The sequence below is a fragment of the Dasypus novemcinctus genome, chromosome 6 (genome assembly GCF_030445035.2).
Source record: "Dasypus novemcinctus isolate mDasNov1 chromosome 6, mDasNov1.1.hap2, whole genome shotgun sequence".
NCBI classification, from domain to species: Eukaryota; Metazoa; Chordata; class Mammalia; order Cingulata; family Dasypodidae; genus Dasypus; species Dasypus novemcinctus.
The window spans coordinates 68,840,257-68,854,528 of NC_080678.1; the positions used below are offsets into that span (position 1 = coordinate 68,840,257).

The following is a 14,272-nucleotide window of genomic DNA, read 5'->3' on the forward strand; positions in this document are numbered from 1 at the left end:
GTCCCAGGATCCCCTTCCCATCCAGGCTGAAACATTACATGTAGTCATCATGTCTCTGAAGCTTCCTCTAGACTAAAACAGTTTCTCAGACTTTCCTTGTTTTTGATGACCTAAACAGTTTTGATGAATATGGTGAAGCTTTTGTAGGATGCCCCACTACTGGAATTTATTTTATTTTAAAATTTTTTATTGTGGTAACATATACAACTTAACATTTCCTATTTTAACTACTTTCAAGTAAACAATTCATTGGTGCTAATTACATCCACAATGTTGTACTACCATTACCAACATCCATTACCAAAACTTTTCTATCACCCCAAACAGCAACTCTGCACTTATGAAGCACCATCACACCATTCCCCACCCCTCCCCTACCCCTGGTAACCTGTAATATCCTTTCAGTCTCTCTGAATTAGCCCATTCTAGTTTTTTCATATAAGTGGGATCATACAATATTTGTCATTTTGAGTCTGGCTTATTTTCCCTCAATATGATGTCTTCAAAGTTTATCCTTGGGAAGCGGACTTGGCCCAGTGGTTGGAGCATCCGTCTGCCACATGGGAGGTCAGCGATTCAAACCCTGGGCCTCCTTGACCCGTGTGGAGCTGGCCCACATGCAGTGCTGATGCGCGCAAGGAGTGCCATGCCACGCAGGGGTGTCCCCTGCATAGGGGAGCCCCACGCGCAAGGAGTGCGCCCGTAAGGAGAGCCGCCCAATGTGAAAGAAAGTGCACCCTGCCCAGGAATGGTGCCGCATACACGGAGAGCTGACACAGCAAGATGACGCAACAAAAAGAAACACGGATCCCCATGCCGCTGACAACAACAGAAGCGGACAAAGAAGATGCAGCAAATAGACACAGAGAACAGACAATGGGGGGGCGGGGATAAATAAATAAATAAATCTTAAAAAAAAAAAGTTCAACCTTGTAATATGTTTCAGAATGTCATTCCTTTTTAGGACTGAATAATATTCCATTGTATGTATATACCACCTTTTGTTTATACATTTGTCCATTGATTGCTTCCACTTTTTGGCTATTGTGAATAATGCTACTATGAACATTGGTATGCAGATAACTGTATGAGTCCCTGCTTTCAATTCTTTAGGATATATACCTAGAAGCATGATTGTGGAGTCATTTGGTAATTACATACTAAACATTTTGAGCAATCATCAAACTTTTCTATACAGTTGCACCATTTTATATTCCCACCAACAATGCATGAGGCTTCCTATTTCTCCACATCTTCACCAACATTTATTAGTCTTTTCTTTTTAAAATAGCCATTCTAATGGGTATGAAGTGGTATCTCATTGTGGTTTTGATTTGCATTTTGCTGATGGCTAATGAAGTTGAGCATCTTTTCATATGCTTATTGGCCATTGGTGTATCTCCTCTGAAGAAATGTCTATTCAAGTCCTTGGCCCAGTGTTAGATTGGGTTGTTTGTCTTTTTGTTGTGGAGTTGTAGAGTTCTGTATATATTCTGGATGTTAAACCCTTATCAGATATGTTGTTCCAAATATCATCTCCCATTCTGTAGGTTGTCTTTTACTTTTTCCATATTGGAATTTGTTGTTTTTCTCATGATTATACTGGGGTTATGTCTCTTGGGCAGGAAGATCACAGAGCTAAAAATTCCATTTTTATCATGTGATACATAGGCTACATACTTTCAATAGGATATCACTGTTGATATTGACCTTCATTACCTCGTTGGGTAGTTTATCAGGTTTCTCTACTGTAAAGTTACTCTGTTTTCTCTCTCTTCTATACTGTATTCTTTGGAATGAACTGCTGACCCTTAAGGAGTGGGGATGTATGCTCCATTTCCTTGAGAGTATAGTATCTACATAAATTTGGAGTTATTCTACATGGAAGATTTGTCTCTTCTTCCCCTTAACTTATTCAGTCCTTTTTATCAGTTTGGACTGGTGGATTTTGTAAATATATTTTGGGTTAAAATCCAATTTAATTTTATTTATTTTTGTTGCTCAAATTATTCCACCTTTGGTCACTGGGAGCTCTTTCAGTTGGTTCCCTCATCTCTTTGATAGTATCCTCCTCTCCCCATTCCCCCTTTTTTAAAGCACTTCCTTACTTTCTGGCATAAGATGCCCCAGGATCACCTTGTATATTCCCTGCCTCAATACTAGAATCAGCCATTTCTCTAAGGAGGCCTGAATGCTTTTATTTGAGAATGGCATTAGAAAGCAAGATTTGGATGCTAGATGTGCTCATTACTACTGGGTATTTTAAACAATGCATTTTAAGCAGCTTATTCATATTTTCTGGATGTCAGCTTTTTTTTCCATCTAGTTTCCTATTAGTTTGCCATGACTATAATATAACTTACTAAAGCAACCTGTTTCTCAGATTTGCCACAGCATACATTGTACTCAAATGGAAGATGTGTTCCTCTTAAAGTTTTAGAAAAACTGAAGATTTCTTATCGGGACAAGAGCAGCTAGGGCCCCAGGAACTGGCTGTACAAAGATCATACCTCTGGTGGAAGTGGAGGTATATTTACCTAGTGTGAGATCATAGGCTACACCCTGCACTACATCAGTCCTCCTCTAAGCTAGGTTACCTGTAACCGCTAAAGCAGGGTTGACAAGGTGGTGTCCTAGCTTGAAATAAAGTCCCATACACCACAACGTTGAACCACATCTCAGGGATTATGAGGGATTTTTTTTTTTTTAAAGATTTATTTATTTATTTCTCTCCACCCCCCCACCCTCCCACCCCACCCCCCAGCAGCGCCAATTATCTGTTCTCTGTGTCTGTTTGCTGCATGTTCTTCTTTGTCTGCTTCTGTTGTTGTCAGCGGCACGGGAATCTGTGTCTCTTTTTGTTGCGTCATCTTGCTGCGTCAGCTCTCCATGTGTGCAGCGCCATTCCTGGACAGGCTGCACTTTCTTTCACGTTGGGCGGCTCTCCTTACTGGGCGTAGTCCTTGTGCGTGGGGCTCCCCTACACAGGGACACCCCCGTGTAGCACAGCACTCCTTGTGCGCATCAGCACTGCGCATGGGCCAGCTCCACACGGGTCAAGGAGGCCCAGGGTTTGAACCGCAGACCTCCCATGTGGTAGACGGACGCCCTAACCACTAGGCCAAGTCCGCTTCCCGAGGGATTCTTTAATGTGGGCACTTCATTTGGTGGAAGCTTCATTTGCTTCCTGAGGCAAACTGCACCTTTCCCATTAGCAGCATAAATTCAGTCTTCTTTCTCTTGCAGTCAGTGCTGGAAAATCACCAACCCAGTTAACTGATGACGTTGGGAGTGAAATGACGTGACTCCATGCATATGATCTCTTTTGATAAGAACCCTGCCTCGACATCCTTCTCACTCTTGCAGCAGATTTCCTGAAGCTGTATTTTGCCTCCTCCGCAACTTTATTTTCTTATAAAGCTCTTTTTGATATCAGAGAAACATTCTGAATTTTTTTTAAGAGGCACCAGGGATTGAACCTGGGACCTTTTATGTGGGAAGCAGGCGCTCAACCACCGAGTTACACCCACTCCCTTGAAATTTTCTAATAGGTGAGAAAGTCATTCAGTTAAATAAGATTTGTCTTCTGAACTATTATGCAAGTTTTTAATGTTTCAGTTCTCTCTCACACATTGGAATAAAAGTTTTAGATACTTCCCACAGTATTTTAAATCTTTTACAGCATTGTGACGTTGTCCTTATTTAACACCTTGTCTTCCTCTCTCCCTTTCCCCACCCTTAAGAGGACTATATGGAATATCTTTAAAATTAAGGTTAATAAAGATTATGTGATTAATCTCTCTTTTTTAATGATAACATAATAAATTTTAAGACAATGAAATACTCAGCGATGTTGGAAATCAACGTGTGGGAATCAACGTGTGGGAATTTCTCTCAGACAAATTATGTCATGAATTTAGAAACCTGTCCTTCAAACTAGCGACCTTGAAAATCACAGCCAATTTACCCTTCACAGACAGCAGGACTCCAGACTATGGAAATGAATAACAGACATGCCCCCACTTGTTCTGGACCACAGTCCTCTTGTGGGTTCGAGGGATCTTTCCTGGAATAAAACTTGGCAAGGCACTCTGGCAGCCTGAAAAGTGCAAGGGAAGGGAGGGTGCTTGATTTGAGGACTTCAACTTTTGCTGTGTGCTTTTCTTCTGCTGCTTGCAAGACTGCCTGGTTAGGAGTACAATCTTACGATACAGTGTGGTCCTAAGACAGGGCATTTAATTTTTTTTTTTTTTAACTTTCCCTTAAGTCATTGCATCTCTTCTGTAAAGAGTGCCTTTTAAAACATACTTTTCCTGGATCTCAGAGTAAATATCTGAGAGTATCTTTTGCCGAGGCATTTGGTTCATTTTCCTTCTGTACGTCTTCACCTATATTGTGTTTCTCTAGTTCAGGTTTTCTCAACCGCAGTGCTGTTGAAATTTTGGGTGAGATAATTCTTTCATGGAGATGGCTGTTCTGTATATTATAGGATGTTTTGCAGCATCCCCAGCCTCTACCCACTAGCACTCCACTAGTTATGACAACCAAAAGTGTCTCCAGACATTGTTTGTCCCCTGAAGAGCAAGATTGTCTCTGGTGGGGAACCAATGTTCTAGGCCCCTAAAGCAATTATTTTCTTTTCTCTTTTGCAAGTTACAACATTTCTGTTGTCATCAGCACACTTATTTTTTAAGTTTCTAAAGCCTAGGCAGAGTCAAATAACTCAACGTGCAGATAGCTACAGAGCCATGTAACCCATGTTTTCAACATGAAGCACTAGGTGTGCAAAGTGGTTTGTAGAGGACAACTACGCCTCCTTTCATGTGGGATGGCAGTGGAAAGGGAAAGAAGGCAGAGCTGATAATTCCAAATGTTCCAGAGTCCTAAATTTACATTGTACATAGCCAGTCTGGGGCTTGCATGTTGAGTCACAGAGTCAGGAATAACTAAAATAAGCCTCTGATATGGTGCAATATCTGCTCTTGATTCCAGTTACCAGATCCTCAGCAGTCCAAAGTTGCCAGATGGGGTTAAAAAGAAATGACTTGTCAAAGAGGCACAGCTTGTTAAACTGTATCTGATGCAATAGGGCCTCCTGGTAAAGAATTACTTTAAAATTTAACAAATCACACTATTGTTTTCCCTCTGAAAATCACCAGCAGGTGGTCAGGAGAGCAATAGGAGGGGTAGTCAAAACCAACTTTGACCTTATCTGTAATGCTGTATTTTTAAAAATTTAATCTTGTAGTTTTTGTTTACCATAATTATAATCATTTGTCATTATACTATCCATAATACCTATCATTTGTAAGTTAAAACATTTTAAAGACTCAACTTCAGAGTTGTCAATTTTCTTACTTTGTCAAGGAAGGCTATTAAAAGAACTGCTTTTAACATAATTTCATTAAAACATTTTGTTTGGCATCAAAACAAACAAAAATAAATAAATTGAGCTTTATATGAAACTAAAATTTCTAGAGCTACTAATGTAATTTTTTGTTGTTTTTGTTTTTTAAAATGTCCAACAAGTATTTCATAAGAAGTATGAAGTTCTTCAAAGCACAATATCATCATTACAACTAAGGAAATTAATAATTCTGTAATATTTAAAATCCAAACCATGTGTAAATTTTCCCAATTGACCCAAGAAAATCTTTTATATCTTTTCCCCTTACCCCCAAATCCAGTCAAGGTTTATGCATTGTATTTGGGTATTGTAAGTCTTTAGCCTTACTCTAGAACAGTTCCCCCAATTTTTTCTCCTATAACATTAGTATTTTGAATAGTTCAGGCCAGGAGTCATTTTGAATGCCCTGTATTATGGATTTGTCTGATGTTTCTTTATCATGTCCTTTTTTTCTTATTTCTCATGAATCAGAAGTACAGCTAAAGACAGTTTGATATTTTTGACAAAAATACTTCACACATTCACTTTCCAATCACAATTAAGCTTTCTCAATGCTACTACATATACCTGAGGCAATTTTGAAAAAGGTATTTTTAGTGTTTATAATTTTTATTCGTACCAAAAATGACAGTTTTTCTATCCTGACTGCCAACAGTGAGATGAAAGCATTTTGAAACAAGGAGCTCAGTCTACGAATGGAAGGGAAAGAAGGGTTCATCTGAGAAAAACTCAGGCCTAAATACAATCTGAGAACTGGGTCCCGGGGTAACAGGATTCTCATTCACTACTTACCGTTGTGATCAGGGTCTCTTCAGTCACTACCTTGAGGGTGTCGACCACTGAGATATAGCCAAGGCGCCGGGCAATGGCAAGGGCAGTGTTCCCATTCTGGCAAGAGGAAAATGTGCGCAACGAATTAACAAGCCTTACCCCACATGTCTCAACACCTATCTGCTTCCTACATCTCACCTATACAACGCCTAAGGCCAATATCAGACTCATCCCATGGTCATATGCAAAAAACTCTCAGTAGAGACATACCTTGCACAAAACCTCACTAACCTGTTTCTACTTACCTACCAAAGTCTAAGGCTAAGCATCTACACCTGGAATGTAAGAGACTTTTTAATGTCCTAAGTAAGCAGCCAATGAAACAGGCTTATATTTCTTCTTATATCTGTATTTCCTATGAGCTGGCATGCACTCAGTAAATTTTAGTGTGAAATACTCATCGTATGTCTCCTCGGACAGCTTGTGACAATCTGGTGATTATCTTTTTTCCCTCATTCTACTGAATGCTTTATTCAGGCCTATTAATGAAGGTGAAAAAAAAAAAAAAAGCAACCTTAGGGTACAATGAAAAACGTAAGAACCTAAGCTCTTACCACAGTGAGTTCATTGGGCGAGGCATTGTTCTGGAGCAAGACATTTATTATATGCGTATGTCCCTGTTGAGCGGCTTGATGCAATGGCGTATACCCATTCTGCAGAAGGAAAGAAGGAAGAAGTGACTCTTACGTCCTCTATTGGAAATCTATGATTTTGGTGGAAATAAAGGGTAAAGGAATTTACCTTTGTTTTGGCATTAACTTTTGCAGAATGCTGGAGCAGGAAATTAACAATCTTGATATTTCCATAGTGGCAGCCCACATGTAGTGGTGTGTATCCCATCTGTAATTATGGTTTAAGAAAAAAAAAAGTAAATCTTAAGTGTATAATTTTAGTAACAGGTTTCCTGAATAGAAGCAAAAGTTTTTATTTAACCTTTCAGTCTGAGCTGTATTAGAAAGATCACCCTTGATAATTCTCAGAGCTAGTCATGGATATAAATAACAATGTTATTTCACATACAAATCATTATTTAACTTCCCAAAGTGCTCTCTGACATATCAGTTTATTTTACTCTAAAACAAGTTTTCAAGATAGGAAACAAAGGTGGTGTGGTCAACCAACCTATACGGACTCTGTGGCTTCTTGAGGGGGTCAGGGAGCACTGCCTGGACAGACTTAGACAAGAATTTAATGAACACTATACCTTCTAAGAGCTGAAAATCTAGGCAGAACTATGAAGTGGCTAAATGATAATGCAAGGCAGTTGATGATTATCAGATTTCATGGTAGACAGGAAGAGGCATTAGAAATCCTAGAGAGGAGGAGGCTGGGATGAGTCAGGTGGTTTGAAAAATAGGAACATGATCTAGAAAGAATCATCTTCATTCACTGCCCACCCCCCATCTCCCCATATCTCTCTGCGTCCCATGGAACTGCTTTCTAGTAACTCAAGTGCCAATCCAGGGCATGCATTTTAGTGCTTCTCTTGCCTGACAAATGCTCATTGACAGTCTTTCATAACTTGGCTTCCAGATCATCTTCTTTCCTGATGTTCTTCCAGTTCTCGGCCAGACCTTCCACCTCCTTACCCCTGTTAAAATGTTAATTCCAGAAGTTTTGCCTCTATTCTCCCCCACAGTGTTCCTCAGTGATCACATCTATATTCACAACTTCAACTAATACATTTATTCTGATGACTCCCAAAGGTGGATCTTTAGTTCAGACCCTCTTCCTATGCCCCAGATCAACACTTGAATCGTGTAGTGGATATTTCTAGGTAATCTAAAACTCAACACACCCAATACAGAACTCACTGCCAACCAACCAGCTTCTTCTTCATTCTCTGTCTTATTTAACGTTACTCATGACACCCAGTTATACAAGTCAGATTCTTGGCTTTGTCTTGAACATCTTGGTCTTCCCCCATCTCTGCTTGCACATGGTCTTCAGATTCTGTTTGTATTTTACGTATTTCTTTCTTATATTTCCTCTCCTCTTCATCAAATACCCATTGTGCTACTCACTTGAGGCTTTGTTCTTTTCCTGAACCTCAACAGTAGCCTTTTGACTGCCTTTGCTCCAGGCTTTTTTTAAAAAGCCTTCTTTGTACAGTGTCCCATGATCTTTATTCTACGCCACATGTCTGAACTTATCACTCTTCTGTTTCAAATCTTCAAAACTACCCAGTTCAAACAGGTTAAAAGCTGAACTTCTTTAACCTGGTGCATTAGCTCTTTTAGATCTTCTCAATTTTCTAGCAGTATCTATTTTTTCCCTCACATTCCTATGATACTGAACCAGATATAGTTCCTGTCTGCCCTCCCCAACTTTATAAAAAATTCAATTAATATTTATATCTTTAAAATTATATATTATGTATATCTGTATATACATATTATATATATGTATATCTGTATGTATGTGTGTACGTATTTATGTATGATCAAAATCAGGCTTTATTCTTTTTTTTTTTTTTAGTTTAGTTTTTTTAATTTAAAAAAATTTCTCTCCCCTCCCCCACCCTGGTTGTCTGTTCTCTGTGTCTATTTGCTGCATGTTCTTCTTTGTCCACTTCTGTTGTTGTCAGCAGCACGGGAATCTGTGTTTCTTTTTGTTGAGTCACCTTGTTGTGTCAGCTCTCTGTGTGCACGGCACCATTCCTGGGCAGGCTGAAGTTTCTTTTGCACTGGGCGGCTCTCCTTACAGGGCTCACTCCTTGGGCGTGGGGCTCCCCTATGCGGGGGACACCCCTGCGTGTCACGGCACTCCTTGTGTGCATCAGCACTGCGCGTGGGCCAGCTGCACACAGGTCAAGAGGGCTGGGGTTTGAACTGTAGACCTCCCATGTGGTAGACGGACGCCCTAACCTCTGGGCCAAGTCTGCTTCCCAGGCTTTGTTCTAATTACCCATGTGACCTTAAACAAGTAATTAACTTTTCTGTGCCTCAGTTTCTTCATCTGTAAAATCAGTTTCCTCATGTGTAAATAGGCATACAGATTTAACCTACCTCAGAGGGTAGTTGTAAGGATTAAACAAGATAGTAAATATAGAGGGCTTAGAAGAATATCTGGCAGAGAGAAATGAGTCATAAGCTTTGCTATTATTATTATAGGATCATCGCTGCTGCTGTTATTTTTATGTAGCTCCTGCTCTACATTATGACTTCTATAAGGACATGGGGTACACCTTAATTGTCTTTGTAGTCCAAACACCCAGGTAAGAATTTGGCAAATAGCAGGAGCTCTATAAATGCATGTGTAATGAATGAATTTCAAATAATCTCTCAAAACTTCTCAGGTTTTTTACCCACATTTAAAGAAATCTAAATTACCTATTAGTTTTCTACTCAGTAATCTTGAGAATCAATGCCTCCATGTGTTTCTCTCTCTCTGTCTCTGTCTCTCTTTCTTTGTAGCAGGTGTTGAACCTGGGATCTTGTACCTAAGAAGCAGGTGCTCAACCACAGAGCTACACCCACTCCACCATACATTCTACCTGTACACTGCCTGCAGACATCTTCATTGGGAAGAATTTGAAACATGGAGTTTCAAGATATTTGAAGATATTAACTTCCTTATTCACAAAGGTAAGCAGCAAGCCCAAGCAACCCATCCCTTTGTTTTTGTTGGTTTTCTTTGTGTTTTTTTGTTTTTGGAAATAGCTATTTATTACATGATAAAAGAGACGATGACAAACGGCAGGCAAGGCGACACTCCCTAACGATGCCATGGAGGTAAGTGGATGGAAGTGACGGAGGATCAGCCTGTCATTGTAAGGACCACGTCATGACAAGTCACATGGGAACCATAGGAACACGAGTTCCTGTTCAAAGCTCAACAAATTTGACCAGTTGGAAAATTAAATTTCTGAACAATAGAAAGTAAGAGTGGGGAATACTTGACCAGTGCAAATACGTGCCAGGAACACAGCACTGGGGCCACATAGGTAAATGGGCCCCCAGCATGAGTGTAAGTGGTGGCCAGGAAAGTGGAGCGTATTCAACGGAGGCGCCTGAATGGGGGGAGGCTGTGGGAGTGCTGGCCAGGGCACAGCTGTCCTGTGGGTCTGCCTCCCACAACCCATCCCTTTGGACTTCTATTCTACTTAAGTTATGGGACTCCTTCTTTAGGTGGATGAGAAGAAAAGGAAGGTTAAGATTTTGTGAGAGACAGAGATAGGCCTTCTGAAGTGAGATATTATTCAAAACTTGTAAAAGGCAGGAAAATGTATATACTTGATAAATTATTGCACTGGATAGAAAAATGATCACTGACTGTGACATGAGTAACGAGGGAACCATGTTAGAGAAACCTGTGAGTCTCGAACCAAGGGGGCCTCTGTGCAATTTGGGAGTAAAACATTCAAAATACTCACCCTTTACCTCCCCACGCTCCCTGGAAATCAAGTATATAGTCCCTGACTGAATTTTGGCGTATGCCTTGAGGCAGAAAAATGTTGGGAAATTCAACCCAGTTCCTGTCCAGTAAAAAAGTGTTTAAGTCTTTGTGTGTGTGTAAATAAAACAATACAGGGTGAATGCATTTACCAGTAGGTTGCAAATTTCTAAGGTAGGGAATTCTTTCTTGCTGGAATTATTCAAGAAAAATAAAGAGACTAAACTAAATTTAACCTGATTTTGTGTCTGCAATCCCTTCTTACTTGGCTAATTCTTAGTGATATTTCCATATTATTAGTATCTTCAATATCTGTCCATACACCTTGGAACCTATCTATATTATATATAAAAATATTTTTAGGAATAACCAGCAAGATGGTGGCAGAGTAAGGAGCTCCTAGAGTCAGTTCCTGCTATAGGGAATTAGTAAACACCCAGAGCTCTCTGGAGCTAGCTGAAGCACCTGTTTGGGGGCTTCAGGAAATCAGAAGAGCATCCTGCCACATCTTTGAAGGAATGAAAGGAGGAGACTGCCCATCTGCGGAGAAGATTTGTAAGTAGAGCGCTCCACACTACAGAGGCCAGTGCCCATCCTCCACTGGAGGCACAAGCCACCTTGGGAGCTGTTCTGTGGCTAGAATTGAAAGCTCCACTTCCCAAAAATGGGGGAGGAAGACATGGTTGGGCACCAACTTCAGCTACTGATGAGTAAATTCTGTGGGCTAAAGTATAATCCTGAGAACAGCTGAAGTTTGAGCCTGACTAGTCAGAAAGTGGCCAGTATCTGCCATCTTAAATCCATGCCTGGCATGAGGGCAAGTGGGGCAGACTGAAAATCACAGTGCTGGTGGGGACCAGCTTCTTTTGCTTCAGATAAGATTGCAGGTCTAGCCTAGGCCCCAGCCCCACCTCTGGGTGTAGGAAACTGTGGGGACCTGCACCAGCCTCTCTGGGAGATTACCAGACAAGCTGGTGATTGTCCTACTTTGGAAGTGCAAGCTGCCCCAGGAGCTATTCTGTGGCTGGAATTGGGAGCTCCATTTCCCAGAAACAGGGGAGGAAGAGATAGTTGGCCACTATTTTTGGCTATTGATTAGTAGACTTGGCTGGCTAGCTAAGGTATAACCCTAGGAATAGCGAGGGTGTGAATCTATCCAAGTCAGAAAGAGGCCAGTAGCCACCATTTTGACTCTGCCCCCAGCCTGAGGGGAAGCCAGGACTGAAAATCACAGTGACGGTAGGAACCGATTTCTTTCACCCAGATCGGCCTGCAGCCCTAGAATAGGCTTCAGCCCCACCTTTAGCAGGGAGGAGGCTGATGCACCCTGCACCAGTCTATCCAGGTAACTGCAGGTACCTTTGGCTGGCACAGACTTAATAATCATAAGTCTACTGGGGCAACTGTGGTCACCTTGGACCCACACTACATAGATTGCTGCCCACACCTGCAGCTCCATCCCTGCCCCAGGCAGGGGAGAAAGGGGTGTGGAGCCTCATCAATCTCTCTGGGCAACTACAGTTTAAGCCTGCATGACTTGGATTATTCCACACAGCTGTGACTCTGTCCTACCCTTGGCAAAGGAGAAAGTTAGATGACACTTCATTGGTCCCTGGGACAATGAGGGCAGCTTGAGTCTCCACAGCTTATAGCACCAATTACATCCTTGGCTACTACTGGACAACCAGCAAGGGGAAAAGGGCAGGAAGCCCTAAAGTAAAGAGAAAAACTGCAACTAGAATAAATACTCTTGTAAGCCAAATGCCAAGACACCAACAAAAAATTATAATCCATACCAAGAAACAGGAAGATATAGCTCAGGAATAAGATAAGCCTTCAGATGACATAAAGAAGTTGAGACAACTAATCATAGATGTTCAAACAAATCTCCTTAATAAATTCAATGAGATGGTTAAAGAGAGTAAGGATTTTAAGAAGACACTGGATGAACACAAAGAAGAATTTGAAAGCATACACAGAAAAACAGCAGATCTTATGGGAATGAAAGGCACAATAAATGAAATTTTAAAAATACTGGAATCATATAATAGCAGATTTGAGGAGGTATAAGAAAAGAATGCTGAACTTGAAGAAATGGCCTTTGAAAGTGAACATACAAAAGAACAGATAAAGAAAAGAATGGAAAGAAATTGAACAACGTCTCAGGGAACTAAAAGACAGCAGAAGATGTGCAAACATACATGTCATGGGTGTCCCAGAAGGAGAAGAGAAGGGAAAAGGAGAAGAAGGAATATTTGAAGAAATAATGGTACAAAATTTCCCAACCCTATTGAAGGACATAGATATCCATGTCCAAGAAGCACAACGTACCCCCATCTGAAAAAAATCTGAATAGACCAACTCTGAGACACATACTAATCAGAATGTCAAATGCCAAAGACAAGGAGAGAATTCTGAGAGCAGCAAGAGAAAAGCAATGCATAACATATAAGGGATACCCAATGAGATTAAATGCTGATTTCTCACTAGAAACCATGAAGGCAAGAAGACAGTGGTATTATATATTTTAAGATACCACAAGATAAAAACTTCCAGCCAATAATCTTATATCCAGCAAGACTGTCTTTCAAAAATGAGGGAAAGATTAGAATATTCACAGATAAACAGAAACTGAGAAAATTTCTAACCAAAAGACCAGATTTTCAGGAAATGCTAAAGGGTGTGCTAGAGCCTGAAATGAATACAGGAGAGAAAGACCTGGAAGAGAGTCTAGAAATGAATATTATATCAATAAAAGTAACCAAAAGTGTCAAAAGACTGGGAAAAATAAAACATGACAGATAAAACTCAAATACTCAGAAATAAACTTAACCAACAATGTAAAGCACTTGTATTCAGAAAACTGCAACTCAATGTTAAAAGAAATTTAAAAAGGCCTAAATAACTGGAAGAACATTCCATGCTCATGGATTAGAAGACTAAATATCATAAAGACATGAATTCTACTAAAACTGATATACAGGGAAGCAGATTTGGCTCAACTGATAGAGCATCCACCTATCATATCAGTTCAAACCCAGGCCCTCCTGACCCATGTGGTGAGCTGGCCCACATGCAGAGCTGATAGGCATACAGAGTGCCATACCATGCAGGGTGTCCCCCATGTAGGGAAGCCCCATGTGCAAGGAGTGTGCCTTGCAAGGAGAGCCGCCCTGCACAAAAAAAAGTACAGTCTGCCCAGGAGTGGTGCCACACACACGGAGAGCTGATGCAGCAATACGATGCAACAGAGAGACACAGATTCCCAGTGCCGCTGACAAGAGTGAAAGCAGACACAGAAGCGGATGAACACAGAGAGCAGACAGTGGGGAGGAAGGGGGGAAGGGAAGAGAAATAAATAAAAAATAAATCTTTAAAAAATTTTTTGATATACAGATTCAATGCAATCCTGATAAAAATTCCACCAGCAATTTTTTAAAATTGAAATAACGATTATCAAATTTATTTGAAAGGGTAAGGGGTCCTGAATAGCCAGAAACATCTTAAAAAGGAAAAGTGAACTCTCCTCCTCCAGACTTTAAATTATATTACCTAGCTATAGTGGTAAAAACAGCATGGTACTGGCATAAAGACAGACACACAGATCAATGGAACCAAACTGATGGTTCAGAAACAGAC

The 14,272-nt window shown here is 40.6% G+C and overlaps 1 protein-coding gene across 3 annotated transcripts in view; it reads right to left on the bottom strand.

The window, feature by feature from the left end:
* The window catches only part of ANK3 (ankyrin 3), a 345,711-nt gene that overhangs the window by 126,888 nt on the left and 204,551 nt on the right, over window positions 1–14,272 (bottom strand). For all 3 annotated transcript variants that reach the window (XM_058298890.2, XM_058298891.2, XM_071215805.1), the window contains 3 exons: window positions 6,980–7,078; window positions 6,793–6,891; window positions 6,200–6,295 (listed from right to left, as the gene is read on the bottom strand). In XM_058298890.2, the coding sequence (XP_058154873.1) occupies window positions 6,200–6,295; window positions 6,793–6,891; window positions 6,980–7,078 (294 nt within the window). The remainder of the gene's footprint in view (window positions 1–6,199; window positions 6,296–6,792; window positions 6,892–6,979; window positions 7,079–14,272) is intronic.